This window comes from Protopterus annectens, chromosome 14.part0 (assembly GCF_019279795.1).
Source record: "Protopterus annectens isolate FY-2018-M chromosome 14.part0, PAN1.0, whole genome shotgun sequence".
Lineage (NCBI taxonomy): Eukaryota > Metazoa > Chordata > Ceratodontiformes > Protopteridae > Protopterus > Protopterus annectens.
The window spans coordinates 238968437-238994754 of NC_056748.1; the positions used below are offsets into that span (position 1 = coordinate 238968437).

A 26318-nucleotide genomic window follows, 5' to 3' on the forward strand; every position below is an offset into this window, starting at 1 on the left:
TCAGTGCTTCCACTCCCACTGGTAAGCAAAGAAACTTCTCTCCTTCCTAATAAGGCAATGGATCAGTAACAGGAACTAAAAACAAAGCCCAGGGATCAGCAACTCTGAAACTGGACTACTCTAGTTCAGTAAGGCTGGAAAACAAGAGATTTTTTTTTTTTTACAGTGACAAGGAGAAAACAGACAGTAAATGCTATAAATGCTTTAAATCGGCTAGCACACTTTAGTGTGTAGCCTACAGAAACAATTTGCAACAATTAGTAACTTAAAGCGCAATAAACAGTGTAAAATGCAGAAATCACTTAAAGTAGCAGTAAAACAGGTGAAATGCAGTCGCTAGCTTAATAACAGTGGGAAAGCCACAAAAAATACTTATATCTGGTAGAAAGTCACTCTTTTAGCTCTCTGCTGCTTGGATCACTCTGCAGGCCACCACGAGGATCTGTGCTGAGTTTGTACAAGCTGGAAAACGTGCGTTTAGCGTGTTTTATAGCAGGGGGCTGAAAGGAGCTAGGAATTGGCCAAAAACGACCAATGGACTACTAGTTTCTGGCTGAAACTTCACCAAATCGGACAAAAAGGCTGCTCAGTGCTTCCCACTCCCACTGGTAAGCAAAGAAACTTCCCTCCTTCCTAATAAGGCAATGGATCAGTAACAGGAACTAAAAACAAAGCCCAGGGATCAGCAACTCTGAAACTGGACTACTCTAGTTCAGTAAGGCGGGAAAACAAGAGATTTTTTTTTTTTTTTTTTTTTTTTTTTTTACAGAGACAGGAGAAAAACAGACAGTAAATGCTATAAATGCTTTAAATCGGCTAGCGCACTTTAATGTGTAGCCTACAGAAACAATTTGCAACAATTAGTAACTTAAAGCACAATAAACAGTGTAAAATGCAGAAATCACTTAAAGTAGCAGTAAAACAGGCGAAATGCAGTCGCTAGCTTAATAACAGTGGGAAAGCCACAAAAATACTTATATCTGGTAGAAAGTCACTCTTTTAGCTCTCTGCTGCTTGGATCACTCTGCAGGCCACCACGAGGATCTGTGCTGAGTTGGTACAAGCTGGAAAACGCGCGTTTAGCGTGTTTTATAGCAGGGGGCTGAAAGGAGCTAGGAATTGGCCCAAAACGACCAATGGACTACTAGATTCTGGCTGAAACTTCACCAAATCGGACAAAAAGGCTGCTCAGTGCTTCCCACTCCCACTGGTAAGCAAAGAAACTTCCCTCCTTCCTAATAAGGCAATGGATCAGTAACAGGAACTAAAAACAAAGCCCAGGGATCAGCAACTCTGAAACTGGACTACTCTAGTTCAGTAAGGCAGGAAAACAAGAGATTTTTTTTTTTTTTACAGAGACAAGGAAAAAAACAGACAGTAAATGCTATAAAAACAATTCACATGCAGTGCAAGCTGGCACACTTGAGTATGTAGCAATATTAGTCCACACACAGTATGAAAAAAATGTAATTAAATTAAAAAGGACTAAAAGCAAGTGCAGAAAGGGTTTATTAGATAGAATGCGGTAAAGAGATGGGACTGGGGGAGTGTCCTAGATCAAATCTACAGTGGGGCGGGCACTGCAAAATTTCAACAGAGCTAGATCTGAGGAATCAGTCCAAGTTATAACAACCACAATAAAATGCAGGAAATATACTTAAATCAGCTTATGTCCAGTTGATGTATGCAGACAAATCTCAGTAGCAAGCAACTCTACTTAAAATGATTACCAGAGATGTAATCAACACAGGTTTTAATGTTATCAGAAACCCCCCAAGCTAATTAACACTTAAAGGAATTTCAGAGCAGTTTAACAACTAGTGCAGAGCTTCAGACACACACACAAGACAGTTTCAACAGAGCTAGATCTGAGGAATCAGTCCAAGTTATAACAACCACAATAAAATGCAGGAAATATACTTAAATCAGCTTATGTCCAGTTGATGTATGCAGACAAATCTCAGTAGCAAGCAACTCTACTTAAAATGATTACCAGAGATGTAATCAACACAGGTTTTAATGTTATCAGAAACCCCCCAAGCTAATTAACACTTAAAGGAATTTCAGAGCAGTTTAACAACTAGTGCAGAGCTTCAGACACACACACAAGACAGTTTCAACAGAGCTAGATCTGAGGAATCAGTCCAAGTTATAACAACCACAATAAAATGCAGGAAATATACTTAAATCAGCTTATGTCCAGTTGATGTATGCAGACAAATCTCAGTAGCAAGCAATGCTGAATTGGACAGGTTTTGTCATTACTGGTTCATGCATTTTGTTTCACTGCTTACTGGAAAAATGTTCAAAACAATAAACTTAAAACCTGCTCTAACAAGTGTGCTGTATTAAACAAGGAATATAATTTAATACAATCAGGAAGGTGTATCAAAGAACACATGTATGTTTCGTGTGCACGTGGCTATGATTTGAAAACAGACAAAAGGTAATCTTTATCCACCACTGGGCAGATGCATTTTCTTTGAATGTGGGTTCCAATGCTGTTTCAATGAATGCGAGTTTCAAGGGCAGAGATGTTTTAATGCTAGGTCTATTTTCATTGTGAGACTATATTGCTTTGTTTAGCAGATGTCTATCAGTGTTTGTGCTATAAAATGTAAAATAAAAGTTTTAAATGAAATCCATATAATCATTGTAGAAGTAAAGCAGTATGCACATTACAGTGTTTATGGCAAATGGGGTGAAATAGCCAAGTAATGGGACATTAGTATAGCTGCAAGGGGGAGGGCTATGTATGGGGGGCTCCATTCAACTATGATATTTTAAGAGAAAAAGAGTGGCAAACTCAAAGACAGCCCCAGCTGGCACAAACTCTAGCTACACCACTGTCTGGTCAGTAGGACATGGAGAATGACTTTTGGAGGTCCTAGCAAACTATAATCTTTTGCTAAGATTAGAATATTGCCTACCATTAAATGCCCTGCGTTTACCGCAAAACCCACATACTGCAAGTCACCAAAAACAAAATCCTAACATTCATCTTCTCCCTTCCCAGTGAACATTATTGCTATACATTTAAAAAATGGTCACCATTTACTGCAGTGTCTGGGGACATATTTTGGTTGTCTAGTCTTCAGTTTGCATTTGAAAGGTGGAAAGAAGGTATCTGACAATTCCATTTGAGTGGATGGGTTTGCATAATTATGTATGCAAATTTCATGTTAATCAGCATGCAGATTTGTACCTATTTTTCATGAGCCTTTGTCCAGATTTTTGATGTTTCCAGATTGAGAGGTATGGCTCTGATAGTGATCGATAACACATGCTGCTGAGCTATTACTATTTCTGATCCAAGCATTGCTCTTCTTACATTCAGCATGATTGTTAGGCATGCATCATGGCACAGGGTGTCCATTTCCATATACTTTTGAACTGGTTCACAGTTTGGGTGTCATCATTTGCATATACAATGTGGATCCTTTGCAAAAGTTCCTCATTTTTATGTTATTATGTGCTTATTAGCATGCACAGCACACCACACTGTTTTGCCCCTTACATTGCTATGTTAACCTTGTTTTAAAAACACCCACAACCCACACATTGACACTTGTCACTACCTAGGCTAATTTAGGCTGTTCAGTGTGCTAAATGTCTATGAACAACAGCCAATATCATTTTACAATTCTTTTTGTAATGTTGTTCCATATTCAGCTATGTCAGTATAACACTGTCCTAAAACCGTTTTTACTTAGTAAAGGGAAAATTTTAATTCGATCATGGCATTGTTTTCATGAGAATATGAGCTTTTTAATTTAATGAAATTATAACTAATTAACTGAGTTTTATGGTTATTTAAAATTAACATTAAGCAGTATTTTCAAGCTTTGTACTAAATGTCTGTAATTTTTTTTAACACTGATTTATATGATTTACAACAAAATTTACTATTTAAGCTCTTGGTAGCTTTGTCGCCTCACAGTAAAATGTTGTCCCATTCGATTCTCAGTTAGAGTGCCTTCTGTGTGGAGACATGCATGAATGGGCGTACCTTCATTGAAGGTTGTGTGTCAGGGCTGGCAACTCGGCACGTAAAAATCTACTGCCAATCATTAGCAGACGGAGTTCCGCTGTGGCGACCCCTAACTGGGAAAAGCCGAAGGACACAACAACAAATTGTAGAATAAATGATGAAGCTGCCCAGGCAGAAGTATAGACCCAGATAGTACCCCACCACCCAACTTCTAGTATGTCGAGGGATCAGTTGCTAGTGTCCTCTCCAGCTCAACTGGTGAACCTGGGAATATTGAGGCAATGTTACAACTGCCTCATGTACACAGACAATCCTCTCCTTCTCCCACAAAACACAAATACATGCGAGAGATGCAACTATACAGCCAAACTGGAGGCTGAGCTCTCTCAACATAGGACTGGCAAGACCAGACAGGAGGAGAAGGTAACCACACACAATACATACCCAGTCACACATGGTACCATCACAACTTCAAATCATACACATACTCACACAAAGACATACTCGGAGGCTCTGATCAAAAATTTACCAAAACAGCAGAGGCCACCAAAGCAGACACCCAAACAACTACCACCTCACGACCCAACACATGCAACACATAGACCACACAGTCAGAGTGTCAAACAGTCACAGCCCTTAAGGCCAAACAAAATGCCAGACACACTTGTCATTGGTGATTCCATAGTCAGACACACTGTCGGCCGCTCACCAGACTGAGTAAAGAGAAGGTCACAGTAAGCTGCCTGTCAGGCGCTAGAATCCGCCACATAAGGCAAGCACTCAGGTCTCTCAACAGCAGGTACAAGTACGACTCAGTCATTGTCCACGCTGGTGTCAACGACCTGAGACGTACCTCCTTGGACTATATGAAAAGGGACATCGAGGAGCTCTCTGATTATGTAGCCCAGGCAGGTATGACCCTGACCTTGAGCAGTATCCTACCTTCACCTAGAATGATGCCACAATACAGTGATAAGATGATCAGCTTTAATAATTGGCTTAAATTCTGGTGTCATTCAAAGGGGATCAATGTCTGTCTGCCTGGGATGACATGCTGGACAAGCCACGCTGCTTCAAGGGGCGGCTTGCACCTGTCACCCTGGGCTTCGGATATTGGCAAAGGCTCTTGCCACCCCCATAGTGCCTTTTTAGGCAAGGCTCAAATTCTAAACCTACCACCCTAGAACACCAAAAGGAAAAAACTAAGGGTAATGCTGCTCAATGCCAGAAGTCTCAATCTCAAGATGCACGCACTCGAGGCCCTTCTCAATATGGAGAACATCGATGTCTGTGCTGTGACAGAAACCTGGTTCAAGGCTCCTGAGAGCACCCCAGCACTAACAGGTTTCACCTCATATCATGCGTTCGGCCCCAAAATCCGGACAACACCAAGAAAGGAGGGGTGTCCATATTCATAAAGGACACCCACACCTCAAGGTTGGTGGCAACGCATGATGCATCGGAGACCATCCAGGTGCAATTAACCATAGGCAAGACTGCTCTGCAATTTGTAGCATGTTACAGGCCACCCTCTCAAACTCAGGAACCTCACATGGCCTTCCTGAAAACATTGGAGGGATAAATGTATCTCCAAACACCATCATACTAGGTGACTTTAACTACCCTAATATAGACTGGGAACACTACTCAAGCCCGAACACTCTAACCCAAAGATTCCTGGAGTTCATAAACTCAAATGCCATGGAACAACTAGTCACCATCCCCACAAGAGGAGAAAACATACTTGATCTCATCATCACGAACATGGGATCAAAATGTTCAACACCGGAAGTATACCCCTCACTGGTGAGATCAGATCATAAACTAATCTCGCTGGAGGTCCTCATCCCGCCCCACCTGAAACAAAAAGACCACAGTGAAAAACTTCTCAAAAGCCGATTTCACACTTCTAAAACTAGTGTGGTCTCCTTTAAGGCCCCTGAGCCAGTGGTAAACATTACTCAAACCGCTGAATCACTTACAAATGCCTTCTACCAGCACCTACAGGACTGCATGGATCAGGCAATCCCAAACAAAACTAAGACTCTCTGTACCAAAGGCAAGCGTCCAGTCTGGTGGACCCCAGCCATAAACAAGCTCTACAACAAAAGGAGGAAGCTACTACAAGATAGAGCAAAATCCTTGAAAGGTAAGACACCTTTGATCATTATAAGTAAAAACTAAGAGCTCTCATAAAATCATCCAAGGCAAATTTTGAGAGAAAAATCGCCAAGGACTCTAAAGAGAATCATAAGGCCTTCTTTAGCTATGTTAGAAACCTAGGAGGAAACTCCCAGATATGCTCAGAATTAGTTCAAAATGATGTGAAAATTACTGAACCTACACACATTGCCAACATACTGGCTGACAGGTTCAGTGCAAACTTCTCCCCTCTCCCCAAAGGAGAGATATCTATTCAGAGGATTGTAGCCCCCAAACATCTCCAACGCCCAGGTGAGAACTGCCCTCACTAAGGCAAAAACACAGCATCCATGGGACCAGATGGTGTCCCCGGCTGTGTGCTTCATGAACTCAATGAGGAATTAAACCCACAGTTAGGACAGCTGTTTAATCTTAGCCTCACCTCAGGATACGCACCCAAGGAGTGGCGACGGCGACTGTGGTCCCACTTCATAAGGGCGGTGCCTCCACAGACCCTGGAAATTACCGCCCCATTAGCTTGACAAGCCTTATCTGCAAAGCCATGGAGAGGATCATAATGGAACTCATAAATAAAGACATAGGGAACTTGCAGACTTTGGATCCAACTCAGTTTGGCTTTGTCAAAGGCAGATCCTGCCTCTTAAACTTGGTTGACTTTTTCGAGACAGTCACCAAGGCCATTGATGAGGAAAGGCAGTCCATACAGCCTACCTCGACCTGGCAAAGGCCTTCGACACAATACCCCACTCAGGTATCATCGAAAAACTCATCAGCTTGAATGTAAACCCATACATCACAAGATGGGTTGCAAACTGGCTAAGTGACAGAACCCACAGGGTCAGAGTTGCTGGAGCCATGTCAGACTCAAAGCCTGTCACAAGTGGTGTCCCACAGGGCTCAGTTCTGGGTCCACTCTTGTTCGGCATCTACTTTTCTGAAGTACAAGCAAACACAGGAGGGTTATGGCTGACAAAGTTTGCAGATGACTGCAAACTGGGCGCCATAGTCGAAAACACATCTGACACAGATATCCTCCAGAAGGGCCTCACAGAAATGGATAACTGGTGCCAGAGCCATGGCCTGAAGTTAAACGCCAAAAAATGCATAGTCATACCCTTTGGGAAAAACAAGGCTACCCCTAGCTACCATATAGGTGGCAATCCACTGAGCACAGAAAAAAGTCATCAGAGATCTGGGGACCCAGGTTGACAGTAGCCTTTCGTTTGACACTCATGTTGCTAAAGTAGTTAGGAAAACCTTCTATATCACCCACCTGATCATGAAGGATTCACATCTAGATCAAGGAGGTCATCGTCCCCTGTACTCATCACTTATTAGACCTATGATTGAGTACAATGCCCGTTCGAATGTATCTGACCAGACACCTGCTGCAGCTTGAAAGGCCCCAAAAGTTCCCCACCAAAAGGATAAAGGGTCTCAAAAATATGTCTTATGCTGCCCGACTGAAAGAACTCCAGCTCTATTCAGTCTCATACCGCTTGCTCAGAGGTGACCTGTGCCTGACATATAAGGCCATGTCAAACCCAGATTTGATGAATATGCTTCACCTCAAAAATCTAGATCCCTCAGAACCACAAGGGCGGAGACTTAAACCTTGACACGGTTATAAATAGAACGTGCTGGAGGGACAGATTCATCACCCAGAGACTCCTATGCTGTGGAACAAAATCCCGGTACATGTGAGGCAGAGCACCTCTCTGGTCTTGTTCAAGAGGAATCTTGACCAATGGATGGGAGATTGCAGATATACCCCAGGGATTACTTCAGCGTCACTGCTTGACAGAGGCACAGCAAAATGATAGGCATAGTTTTTATTCAAACTAAAGGGGTGGCGAAAGCCACATAACTATGGGCTAGGCTTATAAATGCCCTTGGGCAGATAGCCTAGTATGAACCTATGAACCTATGAACCTATGAACCTATTCCAAAGCATGACTGCTTTTTGTTATATTGTGGTAGATCCTGTATGGATATATGAGCTGAGGTTTTGATATTATAGACATAAAAATGACAAAATTACTTTTTTCTAATTGGGAGTTATATTATAAATTGTTTTTCACTCACTGAATATTCAAGTATCCCAATCTCTTACACTGCATTATTTTGCTGAAAGGCAGGGTAGTTAGGTACTGCAATTTTTTCAGTGATTGTACTTGAAAGCATATCTGAGATTTACATTTTACAAATATGAAAAAAGTATGCTTTAATGAAACAAATAAATGTGAGACCTCATCCTGTTGCTTATGTGATGGTTAATGGCTTCCACTCATTTGCCATAGCTGCTGTTTTTTTGGTAATTTATTTCCAAAATATAATACTGCTGAGAGAAACATACCTTCGGCCTTCATATAAGTATTGTTAATATAAGGTGATAATCACAGCTCATATGCATTCTATACTTATGACAAGTTAATAAGAAGTGACTCATAACATTCATGTTACCATCATCAGCAGTGCTGTGGCATTTTAAACCACTGGGCTACATTTGTTTTTTACATAAATGTGTTTCTGCGATGTAGGTATGAAACATATGCCTCTGTGTAGTAAACCACTGCAAGACCTGGGGTAAAGGTATGGTCATGGTAACTTCCTAACAAGTAACTGCAACAACCACAAATGAGCAAACAAATGTAAAACCAGAAACAATGAAAGAGATGTTATCTATATGGAAGGATATATTGTATGTACAACTGCAACATCCAAAACTGGCATGTATATCTGCTTTTAACATCATGCAGTCATTTTATATTTTCATTAAGGTATCATGGGTACATGCACTAAACACATTTAATATACAGGGTGTAGGCATGGTGCTTGATGAAATTGTTTGCTTCCTTTGGTCTTTGTTTATCTAAAACTTAAAACTACCAGATAGCGAAACAAAAGCAGTTCATTTACTATGGTTTTCTGTCAGACTGAAGAGTGAAAAAGTGTTGTCTCTTACCTGGTGACTGAAGGACTGGAGCATATGGTGGAAAGCATTTTGAAAGGCAGGCAGATGATTAAGGTTGTGATCTTTTAGTAAGTTGCTTCCTGTGCGCTAAGGTAATTCCCTCAACCGTCCATTACATATTGGGTGTCCCTGAACCAGAGCCATAGCTAGCTATTCTGTTTCTCCTCCAACTCACCTTGAAGTTGAGCAGAAAAAAAAACTTCTAATGTACTTGAGGAAAAAAACTTGCTACAAATGCAGCAAGAAGTTTATGATGCACTTCAATCCTGACCAAAGATGCACTACTGGCATTCATTTCTGAATGGGCATGACCACATAGGAAATGCTTAAGTGCTTCAAATCTGGCCATAAATGCAATATCAGCATTCAGGAAGTGAATCTCAACACCATGTACCCGCAATGCCTCTGCTTTGAGCAAGTCACTTAAACAGTAATTTGTGTCAATTAGGAATTTGGGCTAAGGTTCCTTAGTGGTCACCTGGACTGCATGTCTAGTAATGACCTATGAACCTATAAGCCTATGTTTCTGGCGTTATTATGTCACATACTGTGTATTCGACTACTATTTCTTTAAATAGTCAGTTAGTTGTGGGTGTCACGCAACAGGGCTGGGTCTTCAACATGCAGTAAAGAGCTGAAATGAAAGCACCTCTTCTGTAGTTGCATATATGCCTCTTACAGCTATCCTGAAAACTTATGTTTAACCTGATCTCAAGTTACAGATTTGACATCCATCACAGACCATATGTGATAATTATTAAAAAGGCTCCCCACATTTAGCCTGATATGTAGCCATCTACCTGCCCCTAACTTACCCATGCATTTGATTTTTTTAATTAAGCTGAGTAGAACACTGATCTAAGTAGACCCTTTTACAGGTTTGGCACAGGAGTATAGCAGTGAAAATAATGGAAACAATTATTGAAATTCTTAGTTAAATATGAAATCATGCTATATAATAGCCATAGCAATGTAAACAGTAGTCTTGTTACAGAGATCCATTATTACCCTGGGGAATAAGTCCGCAATAATTTTATTTTATTTTTCCAGACAGTGAGATACAAGAGTTTGCAGTTAACAACCACACATATTCTAACTACTATTACTTGACAGACATCATGTAAAGCAAAACTAATCGGCAGTCTGATGTGTAACAACCTTTTAGAAGGCAGTCTTAACTATCTATCAAATAGAAGTCGGTTTTACATGATGTCTGTCAAACTGAAGTAGTTCATTGCCTTCTAAAAGGTTGTTTCCCTTCAGACTGCAGATAGTTTGCTTTACAAGATGTCTGTTGAATAGAAGCCGTTTGAAGGTTACAATTGGAAGGGCAACAAGCAGTTAGAAGGCACTATTAAAGCACACACTAGGAAGAGAAAACTCAGTCTCTGAAAATGTCTTGAATCCATCGTGCGCTGATCAAGCTTAGTCATTTCCAGCTCAGTTTTCACAAATTAATTAACATATTTCCTCATTTAAATAAGCTGCTTTTATCTCACAATGAGCAAAAGCTACTGTTTTACAATTCGCGGACCCACATCTTATGACATATTACCATTTTCAAGACAAAATCGGAAAGCAAACCTTCTCATCAAAGCAACCTAGTTCTTTTGTTTAGTGTACCACTGTAAACGGCCTACTGAAAATGTAGTAATGAAACAAACTGGAGAAATTCCGCCAAAATCAACCAGTAAACCAAAAACAAGGTGAAGAAAGCGGAGATCAAACCAGCAAAAATAGTATCCAAAGTTCTTTATTTAACGCTACCAATGCCACATGTTTTCGAACATAGACTTCATCAGAAATACATTCAATAAGACCATTACCCTTATATACCTATAAGGTAAAAAAGTGTACCAATCAAAAACACCCTTTAATTACATAATTAAGAAATTAATTGAAACAGTTAAAAACAATTTGTGGTTGGAAAATCGGTTTCAATTAATTTCTTAATTATGTAATTAAAGGGTGTGTTTGATTGGTACACTTTTTTACCTTATAGGTATATAAGGGTAATGGTCTTATTGAATGTATTTCTGATGAAATCTATGTTCCTATGGACAAAAACGTATGGCATTGGTAGCGTTAAATAAAGAGCTTTGGATACTATTTTTGCTGGTTGCGATCTCTGCTTTCTTCGTCTTGTTTTTTGGCCTACTGAAAATGTAATACGGTTCACCAAATAGAAACCTCATGTATGCATTATTAACCTATTGATTCCAGTATCACATATTAAAATTAAGCATAAAAGCAGGTGTTTTCAATACTGCACTTACCCTGCAATGAGGATAATTACTCTAAGAGGATCTTAGCAATGATGAAAATGAAGACAGCGAATGCTGGTCCAAAGGCAATGACTATGTCGTGCATCCATAGATATTACCACAGTTACTGTTATTTAGTTACCACGAATGCTGTAACCAACGTGCCACAGTAGAAATGTCTGTCTACTCCCGCATACAATGCAATAATTCCAATACACAAAATTAACAAAAAGGATGTCTTCAGAACAGTCAAAAATCCCTGAAACAACCGAAGGTTTTTTTTTAAATCTCCCTCATCTCTGACTCGGAGATATACCATCTGTCTCTACAACAAATAATATCTCCAAAACACAAGAAGTTGGAACCACAAAGTTACGCAAAGCACAGTTCTTGCATGACTCACATGAAATTGTAAACTCGTAATGTTTACAATGACATTTTCACATCATAAATTCGAAATAATATATGCCCTCAAATCTTTAATTATAAGCACTGTGGCTTTTCTGCTATAGTGTTTTACACTTCCAAGCCCACATAATTTACCCACTTGCCAACCACTTCAGAAAAGAAAAGGTTGAGACGTATGGCACCAAGTACGAGCTGCTAGGTAAGGGGCGCCTCTTTTCAGAGTAAGGAAGCAATGAGCCAGCATGGATAGTTTATGTTTAAAAGTACAGAGCAGCAGAAAAAAAGTTTAAAGCAGCAAAAGCAAAAATGCAGATACATAATAGAGATGTACACTACAAAAATATTTATTATGGTAGAACAGCACAGAGAACTAGAAGAGAGGTCCCCCTGCTACAGAGACACAGTTCCGCCCTCCAAAATGTGCATAGGTCTAAGCACATACAATGTTAGTGACAGAACAAAGCATAGACATTATCTTAAATTCTTTGTTCCCCATTATAGCCACTGATGTGAAAAATAAATGGGCTCTTACTATTTCTTATATCGTTTATTGTGGAAATTTCAATTATTTAAACTTCCATTCATTTTTTTTAAGTTGAAATACTGTGGAAGCGGAGCCCGAGAGTCTGACAGGCTGTCAGGGAATGCCCCACAAAGCTGGTGATGGCGTGATGACGTCCCCTGTATTTTAATAAAATAAAAAAAGAAAGCAGAAATGAAAGGGGCCACATGGAAATTCATGGCACCCCATTATTTTACCCTCAAAACCGGTAAATTCCGAGGAATTTGGTATGTTTGAGAGGTATGGTGGAAATGCATAAAATGTACAATGGTAGATGTTTCACTGAAATGTATAAAGTAAATCTGCTTGGTTTATCTACAACAACACTAAAAGAGGCTGTTTAAAAACATGTACTGCATGGAGTGGTACAGTTAATCTGCAAAACAAGGAAAAGATAAGTATTTTAAGTACTTCCCTATTACAAGACTCATTCTTAACAGTGCATAGGGGCGTTTCTTAAGGGCACCCTAAGTGCTGTTAACTTTGGTTCTTACTCTAAGGATGAACAGTGGACAGTTCTAGCCTGCAAAGAATAGTAGCAGAAGATACAACAGCTTTTAAAAGCTGTTAGAACTTTTTTCCTGATGCACATCAAATAGAAAGTGTGACAGAATGACGTGTCTAACAGCCCTTAAAAGCCTTTTTACCTTCTACCAGAGGAGCACTTTATTTCTGCCTGCTGTAACTTTCAACTGCACATGATTTTTCAAAATGTCCCTGATTTTGCCTCATATTGTTTTACCTTGTGCCTTATTAAAATTTGATTTTCTGGAAAATCACTGAAGATTCCAGCCAGTCAATAATACAGACATTACAAGTTCATACTTATTATTATTATTATTATTCAAAAAATGCAAGTTGATGCAGAATATGTTGTTCTATTAAAGTTTTAAGTTATTTAAAGCAATATTTAAAAACTGTCCCTGATTTTGATCCTTTGTTCCGCCATTATTTTTGGATTTGTCCAGAATTCTCATCAAAGAGTTTGAGAGGTATGCTGCTGTCTGTTTGACAACTCTCATTAAGTGCTTTATTGGCTTTCAAAGCTCTTGTAACACTTTTCTCCTACATTTTTTGTTACTGGAAGTACATGGAGCAGATAATGCTCCATGTACTATAAAGAATTATGACTGAATTGCATATTATAACTATTATTTTGTGACCTCAACATGCATGTGAAGATTCACATATAGGGCTTCGCTCTCAAGATAAATTTCTTGGCATCCATCTCAAAAACAACTAATAATATGGTTATGATCACAGACCCAGCCATAATCCTCTATATTTACTCTAATCTACATTTCAGTATGTATTATGGTCAGCACAAAAAGGTTTGTACATGGGAATAATCTCTAAGGCATCTTTGTAACACATACTAATTCATTACTTTTATTTCACTTTAAAATACATTTTAAAATTTATTGTAAATGAGTGAAATATTGTAATGACTTAAACCATCTGATTTTATGAATTTACATATGTATTTATGAACTTTTTTCTAGGAACACGTGACTTTGTTGCTTGTAATCATTTACGATCATACAAGTTCTACTCTGATTCAATCACCAATCCAGGTGGCTTTGTTAGTTATCCAAGTTCTTCGTACGATGCATTTGAAAGTGTAAGTATACTTACATAAATCAGATGTATGAATATTGTGATATGTATATTATATGCTTTTAGCTACAGATTATGCCAATAGAAAAGATACAAACAGCATCTTGCAAGATAACTGAGCACGGAATGAAGTAATGGTCTTATGGCAAATGCCTCTAAATAGTCTTTTCAGCAGTACTTCAAGCATGAATTTCAGTGATAGGTTCTGTAAAGGCTTATATTTATTTTGGTAGAATATTGTTAATTTTTTGTTATGTGCTTTTACTATAGCATGTCACAGCTGAAAAGTGTTTAAATTACTTACCTAAACAAACATAGATATGTATATATGTATACTTACCCAAACAAAAAATAAAAAAAAAATATGTATATTTATATATATATATATATATATATATATATGGTTCTACCTGACACACACATAACCCATGTCGGCATCCTCGTCTTCTGCATTGTCGATGTTCTGCCAGTAGAACCATATATATGTATATTTATATATATATATAGATAGCACTTCAGTTGTTCAACTATGTGATTAGAGAATCTGACAGTGGAGATAGTGTGTGTGTGTGTGTGTGTGTGTGTGTGTGTGTGTGTGTGTGTGTGTGTGTGTGTGTGTGTGTGTGTGTGTGTGTGTGTGTGTGTGTGTGTGTGTGTATGTGTATACCTTTTTTGACTGCATTATGATTAGCTGGCTTTTGAAGTAGTTGATTGTCCTTCTTTGGTTGACTACAGCACAACATGTAGGATAAGTTAAGTCTGTGTAGCTTTGTAATTGTGTAAGAAAGGGGGTGTGAGGGTGACGTTTCCATGTTGGGGGCATGTGGGGGTGCATGCAAATGCAGTATTTTGAATTACATGAGTATGGTCATGTTGCTTTTGTGTTTCACATGCCAATCAGAAAAGTGAATTTTGTTACTTTTGTAGTCAGTATTGCAGATCCATATTTGGTTGGTAGGTTATGGAATGCAGATTGCAAGGCACACATATTATTTCCATTGTGGTTATTAGTGAGTTAACCAGCTGTGTGTGTAATTAAGGTTTGTGCTTAAATGGTATGGAAAAACAATGGCCCTGTCTACAGTCAGTCCTGTAGACAACTTCTAAACTACTCAAAAGACATGCTCAACAAAGTTTTGCACTCTTCGTAATAATTTCTTACTGGAGGTTATAAGATTAAAAATGAACAGTGTGTCACAAATTTTGTTCTCATTCTTCTCATGCAAACTGAGGTCTAAACTGAAGGAATATATGAACTCTGAAAATCAGTTTTCTTGCACTAGTTCTGCTTGGCTACATCACAACCACATCATTATTACCTGAGTTCATCTGCCCTGAATCTTTATGTGCTGGGGTGTAGTACTGCCTTATCATGCCATGTCTGTAGGCTGCACTTTAAAGAGCTTGTCACGATATTCCTTCTCACTTATGTTTAACATTCTGTAAAGTAGCATGTCCCTAATGAATGCACATTATACATCTTGTCACGATATTCCTTCTCACTTATGTTTAACGTTCTGTAAAGTAGCATGTCCCTATTAAATGCACATTATACAGCTTGTCACAATATTCCTGCTCACTTATGTTTAATGTTCTGTAAAGTAGCATGTCCCTATTAAATGCACATTATACAGCTTGTCACGATATTCCTGCTCACTTATGTTTAATGTTCTGTAAAGTAGCATGTCCCTATTAAATGCACATTATACAGCTTGTCACGATATTCCTGCTCACTTATGTTTAATGTTCTGTAAAGTAGCATGTCCCTATTAAATGCACATTATGTGGCCTTATATACAGAATGCCTTATTGCATTGTACGGTTACTCATGTACCAGATATAGTGTGGATTTAAACAAATACATACACTTCACTTACAAGACAGCTCGACAAGGTCTCAACTTGTTGAGCTCAATTGCTAAGTAAACACAATGAAAAATTGTAATATTTTCCTCTGACATGGGGAGGAAGCTCTCCATGCCTCTAAACGTATATATGCAAACACTACAGTCACATAAACATGAAGAAAAGAGAAAGGACAACACATATCATAATCACTGCTGTCAAGCATATAGAGAATGTGTTCCTTCATTAATTTCCTATGAAAGGCAGCATCATAGCACTGTATCTGATCTCAAGGAGCATCATCACCTTCTACTCACTGAGCTGTAAGGAAGCCAACTGTTACCATTAAACACAAGAAACTAACTCGCTGGCTACAGGCTGCACAGGACACTATATGGTTAGTAAACTGGAACACTTGTTAATCTGAATCATCTCTGGCAAAGAGTCAGTGGCTTATAAGTGCAACAAACAATCAAACACAAATAAATAAATAATTACATACATAAATAAAATCATGTCCATCACTGTTGTTTGTTTGACTACTCTTATGGGATGAGACAGTTGTAAATGACCCTTTGTATAACAAGTCTATATTACATAGTTGAAGTTTCAAAAGAGTGAATGCCCTTAAATTGACTGCAAAATAGTGAAACCACAGAATGTCGAACATCCAGAACAGTGATTTTTTTCCCCAGGGAAAAAAATTGCTGCTCCAAACAACAAATACGCATACAAAATTAAGTGGGGGGCTTTGTCCCCCACCCCCCTACTTAAATATACTAACTCTGAGATCACACCACAGTGGAGGAAACAGCAAAGTCCCGACAATGGCCCAGTGATTTTTTTTTCCCCTGGAAAAAATATCCCTGTTTCAGCCATTCTGCATTCTGTGGTTTCATTATTTTGCAGTTGACATAAGAGCATTCACTCTTTTGAAACTTCAGCTATCCGATACAGTCCCTGTATGACTACCCTTTGAAAAAAAAAAAATGTTCCATGTTGACTGATGAAGTAGCCCTTTACTGAATCAGGTCTATAAATGAAGATTATGTCCATAATTTTAGTATCGACATGGATAAAAAAGAAGCACATACATCAGCCTTAATTATTTGAATTTACACAGGCAAAAATCATTGAGCGTTCAAGGATTTACATATTACATATATACATTTATAGCTTTGTAAATCATTTTTTATAACTTGTTAAATAAATCTGATACTCATAGATAGTCATAATAAATATACTTTACTATTACCAGTGATGTCTAATATTTTGTTTTTACTGGTTGATTTTCATTTTTAGGGTACTGGCTTTCCATGCTCAAGTTCTTGCCCCAAGATGGGTCATTTTGCGGATAGTTACAAGGTACCATCTGGCACTGTAAATACTAAATTTCACTTAAATACTGCTGATGCAAGACCATTTGCAAGTAAGTAATACTTAACCTTTATCCTTTTCAAGAAAAATTGTTTCAAGAGTTAAGGTAATATACTGCTTATAATCTGTAAAATAAAATCCTTGTTACAATTCTTTATGTATGACTTCAATATTTTCCATTCCTAAATGAGAAAATAGCTTAACTGGCCTTAGCTGCCAGGTACTTTAGTGAACAGAGATAATAACTGACTACAACCCTGGTGAACTGAATTCAGCTGGCAGCTCAAGTACCTATTGGAGATGGTATAAAGTGACCAAGCTGACTTGCTCCTCTTCCAGGACATGGAACCTATGCCTGGGAGCAATGTCTGCTGTAGGATGTCTGTTGGACACACTGGACATCATTTAGAGGTGCTGCCTACAAGGATGGGGGAAAAGCTACTTGATTACATGTACATGCAGGCATGTACTTACATTATGACAGCCCATTGTATGCCAACCTCTTGGGCACTTTGGGAATGCAGAAGGGCTGCCATGCCTAAAGGAGAAACAATAATCCCCTAGACAGATAATGGTACTACTCCTGATGGCCTTAACCCTCACTTCAAGTGAAACAAATACACAAGATGGTCAGCAGGAGGAGAAACTTGATGGTCAAAGGGGGACCAGGGCGCGTGTGCGCACACACACACACACACACACACACACACACACACACACACACACACGGTCTTAGTTAATCTGATTTATGGATAACATACCTGGTTACTGAGATGTGCATACTGCCTCCCTCTCTACAACACACACACACACACACACACACACACACACACACACACACACACACACACACACACACACACACACACACACACACACACATCACATATCACCAGAACTGCTGCCACACTATGATTATATTTTTATTTAGGAAATGTAATGCAGCGCCTATTAGATTAGTGACCTGTTACACGTGTGTGTGTGTGTGTCTATATATAGAGAGAGAGATGGATATACAGATACATAGATATAGATAAATATATAGTTTTATATACAGAGAGAGATAGATATAGATATGTGTGTGTGTGTATAGATGCATATTTAAAATATTCGTAGACTAGATATTAGTGACCAGTCCAAGTAAATAATTCCAAACATTTATGAAAAGTGCTTTTTGAAGTATCTTAAAATTTGCATTAGTGAAAGTGATAAAGGGATACCAGAAAAGTAATCAGTTACTAATGACCACAATGCTAAGATGAAACTGTGTGCTACAGTATTTCCATTTGCTTCTTGATCAATGTTTGTTGACAATAACTGCATTGTTTGGCTATTTTGGCCCAGTACAACAGTTTTCACTGTATGCTTAGAAATTACTTCACATTCATTTTTCAAAGTAATTATTCTGGTGCAGCTGAATTTCTAAAGTAGAGTAAGGAAAATGAAAGTAAATGGAGCAATTGGCATTCTTCTTTGAAGGTCTGCATGTCTCCATTTTTAGAAAGAACATGTCGCAGCTTTCTCAAACATTAAATATGACTGGTTCAACTTGTGTAGCACGTTTCAAGAATGTAACATCTAGATGGTTTTAAACTGACTTTTTATCTGGTTAGCAAATAATAACTGAGTAAATAAATACCACAAAGGAGAATTTACTGTGCATACATAAACAAGAAGGTTAATGGATTCTCTTCAAGAACAAATTATTAATAAAGTTTAGAGAGGCTGCTCTATTTTGTACATCAACTTAAGTACATCTGCACTTGGATAAGTAATGGCAAGATTCTTAAATCTCATAAGAAATATTTATACAAAGATATATACTACAAAATTATTTTGTGTAATTTTTACTTATTCAATTATTTAGGTTAATTATTCTTAATAAACCTTTTGAAGCTAACTTATTTTTCTAACCTCTAGGATGGAGGTTTAAGGCAACTGTGTATATAGTTGGTGATCGTGAAACTCCTGGCTTCATAAATGTGGCTTTCTATGGAACTAATGGAAACTCCAGGCAATATCGTATTGTCAAGTAATTCGTATATATTTTATTTGTTTATTCTTTTCCTCTTTTGCATAGTATTTATTTTCACTGTTTATGTACTTCTACACATGCTTGTTGAATACAATGATTTATAGTATACAGATAGGTTTACAATTACCAACTTCTGCTTCTACATGTTATGATTTTTTTCTTTGAACAAGCTTTAATGAAATTAATAAAAGTGCAGATATTTTGTTGGTATCTAAACAACATGGAGTGATGGAGAAAACTGATCATTCATGGACATGTATCTTATTTACCCTAGAATATATAGCAAACCTTTATTAATAATAATAACTTTATTAGTAATGATTTATTACTTAATTATTTATTATTATTTTAACCTAAAATATATAGGAAGCACTTCCAGCATAAAAAAAGTTAGTTTTACTTCATCTGCTGTATCTGACACATGCAAATCTTGAAGTGTCTCAGAATGCGTGTCTCCTTAAAGCTGTCTGATATTCTGATGTGACTAATCATGATAGTCATTGGGTATTGCATGTTTCCCATCAAGGTTAATCCTAAGTGGTAAACATAGGTAGATCATGCACTGACCTCCCTCCTGAGGTGTCAGTTGCTGTTCTACAATGCTATTCTTGGAAAACTGTCTTGCATTTCTAAATAACTACACCGTATAAGTCAAGAAATAATAACACCTAAGAAGGTGTTGGCTAATTCTAGACCTCTTAGAGTTATTCCAAAATCCAACACCAAAGGCAGAAATCCCATAGCTTCCAAGCAAATCAGTTTGGCTAATACCACCAACCCTGGAAGGTATTATTTCTCTTAGAAAATTGGTCTATATTTTATTTTGTAGTTGATAGTTGTTATTATATTTTATAAGTATGACATTAAATAGGCCTTCCACCAAAGCTATAAAATAGTTGAATTGTTTTCTGTTATACAGGTGTCATACTTTGATTTTGTTGATTGTAGTAGTTGAATTACTATAAGACTGGAGTGTTTTGGCAAGTGCTAGTTATTACCTGTGTGAAAGCTACAGTTTAAAGCATACAGGTCATGTTATTTTTTTTTACCTTTCCACTATGATGTGTGTTACAGTAAGTGCTGAACTGCATTTCTTCCCTATTGATTAATGTTTGTCACCATAGGTCTTAGGAAAGAAAAGGACTTTAAAAAGTACCACTAAACCTAGAGGCCTGACACTGAGGACAAAATGTGAACTTTAGCCTTGGTAAGATCAGCACAGGGAAATCAAGAAGTGTGCCCATAGACTTTAATGGATACAGAAACATGCATGTGCATTGATGCATCCATTAAAGTCTATGGATATAGTCTATACCTCTCAAAGCAAGAAGTCTGGACAAAGCCATTAATAATTAGGGGACAATACCCCAAAAATATGGGCAATTTTAAAATGTTGCTCTTGCAAACTTAGAAAATTGATAGAATGACACATTTTGCATTAGCATGAATTTTCTGAAGGGTATAAAGTCTGAAACTCATATGTTTGTCATTATTTTCTGACTTCAGTTTTAATTATTCACCAATAATTTGCCAGAAAACTAAAATTTAATGAAAAATGGACCAAAAATATGATGCAAACATCTGGACTTTCTGAAAAAATCTATACAGCTGAGAGGTATGGTTAGTCTTATGTAAGTCTATGATGATGTCACGGAGGGATATGCTAATTTTATTTTGGTCATGGTTTAATAAAATTTTTACAAAGCTTGTTAATAAAAAAATGCCCAAATAAATGAGGAAGGAGAAGATTAAAGTGCATCATAGTTCTTTTTTTTCAATAATTTTTATTTTTGTTTTACATTTGCAAAAACCATAACCATTCCATATTTACAAAATGACCATATTTGCATGTTATACATTGTGGATAAAGTAGAAACATGTAGGTCATACAACATACATAATTACAATATATACAAAGATGCTTTCCCAATTAATGTCATTAGTCTAAAAACAGCACATACAAAAATTATACTTCATCCATAGTTAAGCTGTGTACTCGTGGGAATACTTCCAGAAGTTCTTAATCCATTCACTGCTGAAACACACCTAGAAAGGTGTGTTTAACAATAAAGATATAATTTGCTACTGCTATGATTAATTTTTTGTATAGTTCTACATTTTCCTTGCTGTGAATGAATTACAGCTTACTTAAAGTAAGTTTGTCTGCAGCACTGACTAGAGATGCATTTAAATTCTGTATATTTGCATATTATTATTTTTAACTATTAATATTTCAACTATTATGGGACTTTGTTGATATGGTTTGTTTAGAAAATTTTAATTGCTAGAAGAATTTTCTAGTAATGTAGTCTGATTCTCCGAATTTGAATATAAAAGCATGCACTCATTTTGAACTGGACAATTGTTTTCAAACAAATTTCTGAGCATATATTTCTTAAAACATATTGATGAAAACAAAACTGAAAAAAGGCTGTGGATCAAAATTTATAAGTAAATTAACCTGTGGCCATTCAGCCACAATAAAGGCATATCTCATTATGAATACAATAATTCCTGAGAGGGTGTGGGGGCACTGGGAAATACAGCACTGTCTAGTGGCATGATGAGGTTTGGTACCATAGGTGGAAGGCCTGGTCTGTCCACTACTACTCACTATGCAGTGTATTACTGCACTTAGTTTTCTGTGCTCATGGGAACTATAAGGCAGAGTAAAGTGAGAAAGACCACGGTATGGCTAAAATAAAACTATGAAAAGTTTACCGGGGCTTTTGAATATTTATTTCAAAGTAAAATGACATATGTGGTGGTGTGGTTTATTATCATTAACCAGTCAAGTTATGTAGGCCTAAACCTTTCAAGTGGTGGTTAGTGGTTTTGCACATGGTTAAAAAAAATTGTTTTCTGAATTTTGGTATCTCTCTGTCAAATTAGATTGTAGTCCCTTGAACTCATCAGTTAGTGCTCTATAGAGCTCTAATTCTCCTTACTGCTTTCCTGTTTATCCCAGACCATTTTTAAGCACTGGTAGATTTTCCCCCTCACAACTTATTCTTGGAATCATTTTTATTACCTGCTACTGTCTTTGTCACAGAAAAGGTTTATCATGCATAGGTGAACAGATTCCACTAATTTCTCATTCATTCATTCCAGACTACACAGAAGTGGAACCAAGGATCTGCCCACATAGGTCACCTTTTTCTATCCCCTTGATCACTGTCCTAAATCTTTTCTGCACTGCCCTACCAATGCAACACACACACACACACACACACACACACACACACACACACACACACACACACACACACACACATACAAAAATATATACAGCTTTTTAGTTACACACCTTAGTTTACAAATGGAGTTCTGCAGTCACATTGCTGACTACAGTGTAGTTTTGAGTTTCCCAATGGACACAGGGTTAGAGTATGGTGTTAAAAAGCAATGTATGATTGACAGCAAGGATGAGAAGTAAAGTGATTGTGTTGTGTGCATTGCAATGGTGCAAAGGAATGTCTTCACACCTGCATACAGGTCAATGCAAGATCCAGCCTAGCCCACTGAATTCTGTTTCTTGGCTTGGGTGTTGCTCAAAGTGCAAAGCAGCAGCACCTGCCAGCCCACTTCAGATCTCTTTCTTCTTATTACCTTACCTGATGAGGGCTTGTTTCGTACAGAGAAAAGGCATTACCAGGATGGGTACTGTATGAGATACTCCAAGAAATATGGCAGGAGTTTGTAGGGAGTCTTGTACTCATCAGTTACAACTAATCGATTAATACACATGATAAAGGAAAACTCTGTGTAAGCATATTAAGTAGTTATTTTTCATTGTTTATTTATACTTTGACAATTGTTAAGGTTATAGATGCCTTGTTCTTTGAAAAAACTTGTGTAATTTAGATCTTTAGTATAATGTCGAATTAAGGCTGAGCTGACTAGACAGTAAGAAAAATCAAGCCAATTCTAAACTGATACACACACTTAACTTACGATCATTCTACTTTATATACAGTCCAGCTGCCTATATCACGTAATAACCAGTAGTAATGTTTATATGATGAATGACATGTATGTGATCGTAGCCTAAAACACGCAGCTTTTAATTGAGATGGTGGAAATAACAGTTAATAGTTTATGCACCAAAAAGACAAAAATGTCTAATACTCATGGATACTGACAGGATATTTGGAGTTATATACTGAATTTCAGATTACTGATCCCTCTCAGTTTAGCCTTCATCCTTTGTGGCATATATTCCCTGTCCCTTAGTTACAATGTGCAGCTCTGGCAAGATATGTATAATTTTTACAGGTACACCTACTTTGGATTTCTGCCAGCTTCTCAAATAAATATCCCCCCCACACACACACACACACACACACTGTATGTACAGCATCCTCTGCAAATGATAACTAATTCACTGACAGCAAACTCATTAATATCAACTCTTCAGAAAATATACTCACTGAGACTGTGAGTAAAGACATTTACAAATCATTTTTAGTGCAGGGGGTAAACCCCTCTGCAGCCCCTTCCCCGTGTGGTACCCTCCTTAATTATCTTAAGTCTACAGTTACACACCTATCGGCAAATGAGAAGCACCTTGTAAAGGTACAAACAATTGTTTGCACATACTGGGCTTTCACACCTCAGCTACTGTACATAACATTTCTTCTAGGACTGTTGTGTTCAAGGAGCTGGGATTGCCGAAATTACATTTGAAGCAAAAGTTTTCATTGAATGGTGGATCTTATGGTTGACAGTTGAAGCAATGATCACCAGGAATAAAACAGTAAAATTACTAATTATAATTCGGAGAAATATAACACATTACTAAACCTATATTAATAGAAGAGCAGCGCATACATGCAATGCACATACAGCTACAGTTCTGCATTTTATTTCATTTAAATGAACTATAGATATATGTAAAAAAACATGTAGTAAAACAGAATTGTATGACAAACAGCTGCTCACCAAATCTTTGCAAAGTGGATCTGTTTGTAATAAGTAATAAATACAACTAAATCTTACAAAAGAGACATCCTGTATATCTTTGTTGGAATTATTTAATTGTGATTCAGAAATACTAAATAGACTGTACAAGTGGTGCTAACAATTATACTATGTTGGACAATCACCCAGCTCAACATAAATAGACCACAACTGAAACAAACTTCCTCTTCTGAAATGTAACACAATGAACACCACCTACTCAATAAATAATAAATCAAAGTGAGTAAATAACCTAAAACTGAACAACCACACCTACTTAATATATCAGAAGGAATAAATATGCTAAAAGTAACTATACTTAACTATACTTCAAGTGTATTTGCTGAGAGATGTTTCCCCATGCCCCCTATCACACAGAAGCATTTTCTTACATATAAAATATGGCTTCCTATTACAAAATCAAAGAGGCTGAAGATCAAATGGCTTTAATATTGGAATTGACGTTCATCAATGTGTTCTTTGTGAGATCACGGCACAGTGAAGATCGGAAAATTTGCCCTTTCCTCATAAAAGTGAGTTCGAAGTATGGCATTTAATATTTTTAAGCCGTTCAAATTCCGTTTTTATTTTGATGTTGCAATATAAACCCTAAAATACGCCTACTCTAAGGTCACACTTTGGGGTCACACTACTTCAGAGCAAAAGTAGTTCTTGGTTTATATGCAAAATTAAGTATTCCATCTCTCTCTAAAGTAATGCATTTTAGGAGATCATAGATTTGATGTGCATTGGGTATGTGTAGGGGGGAGGCAAAGCCCCACTGTATAAACAAGCACTACATTATAGCATTATATTATCTTCTCATTGTCTATATAAAGTATAGTTTTCCATTTCTTAAACTGTACTTTGTGTTCAGTAATTCAGCCAAGTGTGTTTGTTTGTTTGTGTGTGTGTGTGTGTGTGTGTGCGCACATTTGGCTGTGTATGTTTTTGTAATGTATAACTTAAAATTAAAAGTATGTGTTAAAATACATGCACATCCTAGTTGGTTAACAACTAACATTGCAAACCTGTAACATTTTAGGCTGCTTTCTTCTTTGTCTTCTTTTTTATTTTTTAAACATTTAAAGGCAGGAGTCTCAGAGCTGTGCAAACTGTTGTTTTCTCACAAGTAAATTTATAAACCATGACTTACTTGACATATACCTGGCTATAACAGCGGAGATATCATTCGCCCAGCAGTTTGAAAACCTAGAAATTAGTAGATGCCATCTGTTAGTGATAAGTGTTTTGTGTGTGTGTGTGTGTGTGTGTGTGTGTGTGTGTGTGTGTGTGTGTGTGTGTGTGTGTGTGTGTGTCTGTCTGTCTGTCTGTGGCATACAGCTAATAGCAGGGCTTAAAAAAATTAGACGGTAACATCATGTTTGTGTATATTTCAGATATACAATAACATTACAATTGTTTCTGGAACTACAAGTAACATCATGTTTGTGTATATATCAGATATACAATAATATTACAGTTGTTTGTGGAACTACAACTTTACTTTCTCTTTTCAAGGACAAGTCTTAGACCCGGAAAATCATATGCCAATTTTGCTGACATAGAACTGGATCTTGGAGAAGTTACAAGAGTTAAATTTTTGTGGAATAATGATATAGTAAATCCACTATTTCCAAGACTTGGAGCTGAAAAAATTGTAGTACAACGAGGAAGTGATGGAAAAATGTAAGTATCCATGTAATATTGATTAACTTCACAATTTATGTTTTATTTACTTTTGTTATGAAATCTGTCTGCAGATTTAAAATGTTTTATGCATTTATAAAGAGATTACTCATTTTCTGCTTCTATGTTCCTTCTTGTTTCTGATTCCCATGGATTTCCAAAGTGGCTGCTGACTGGGCTGTCCATTCTCCATCGCTGTCTTTGCAGACAGGAGAATGATGTACCTTCCTAACCAGAGAGAGAATGTATCTTGTTTATTAGCCAGCTGAATGCTCATATCTGTGTAGCAGGCAGCTGGAGGCCTCATTTTATAATCAATAAATAACCTGAATTAAGTTATCAGTGCCTAATAATAATACACATAACATGCTCTTTAGCACTACTGGCATAATGGCTTTGCCTTTCAGCAGAACAAGAATGGACCAGCGAACCAAC

General features: G+C 37.4%; 1 protein-coding gene across 1 annotated transcript in view; it reads left to right on the forward strand.

Annotated features, from left to right (window-relative positions):
* LOC122788928 (inactive pancreatic lipase-related protein 1-like) overlaps positions 1-25887 on the forward strand; it is a 174699-nt gene extending 148812 nt beyond the window's left edge. Inside the window, exons 8-11 of the mRNA XM_044055962.1 lie at positions 13865-13983; positions 17126-17252; positions 19121-19232; positions 25716-25887. Of these exons, the coding sequence (XP_043911897.1) occupies positions 13865-13983; positions 17126-17252; positions 19121-19232; positions 25716-25887 (530 nt within the window). The remainder of the gene's footprint in view (positions 1-13864; positions 13984-17125; positions 17253-19120; positions 19233-25715) is intronic.
* Positions 25888-26318: the final 431 nt, after the last annotated feature.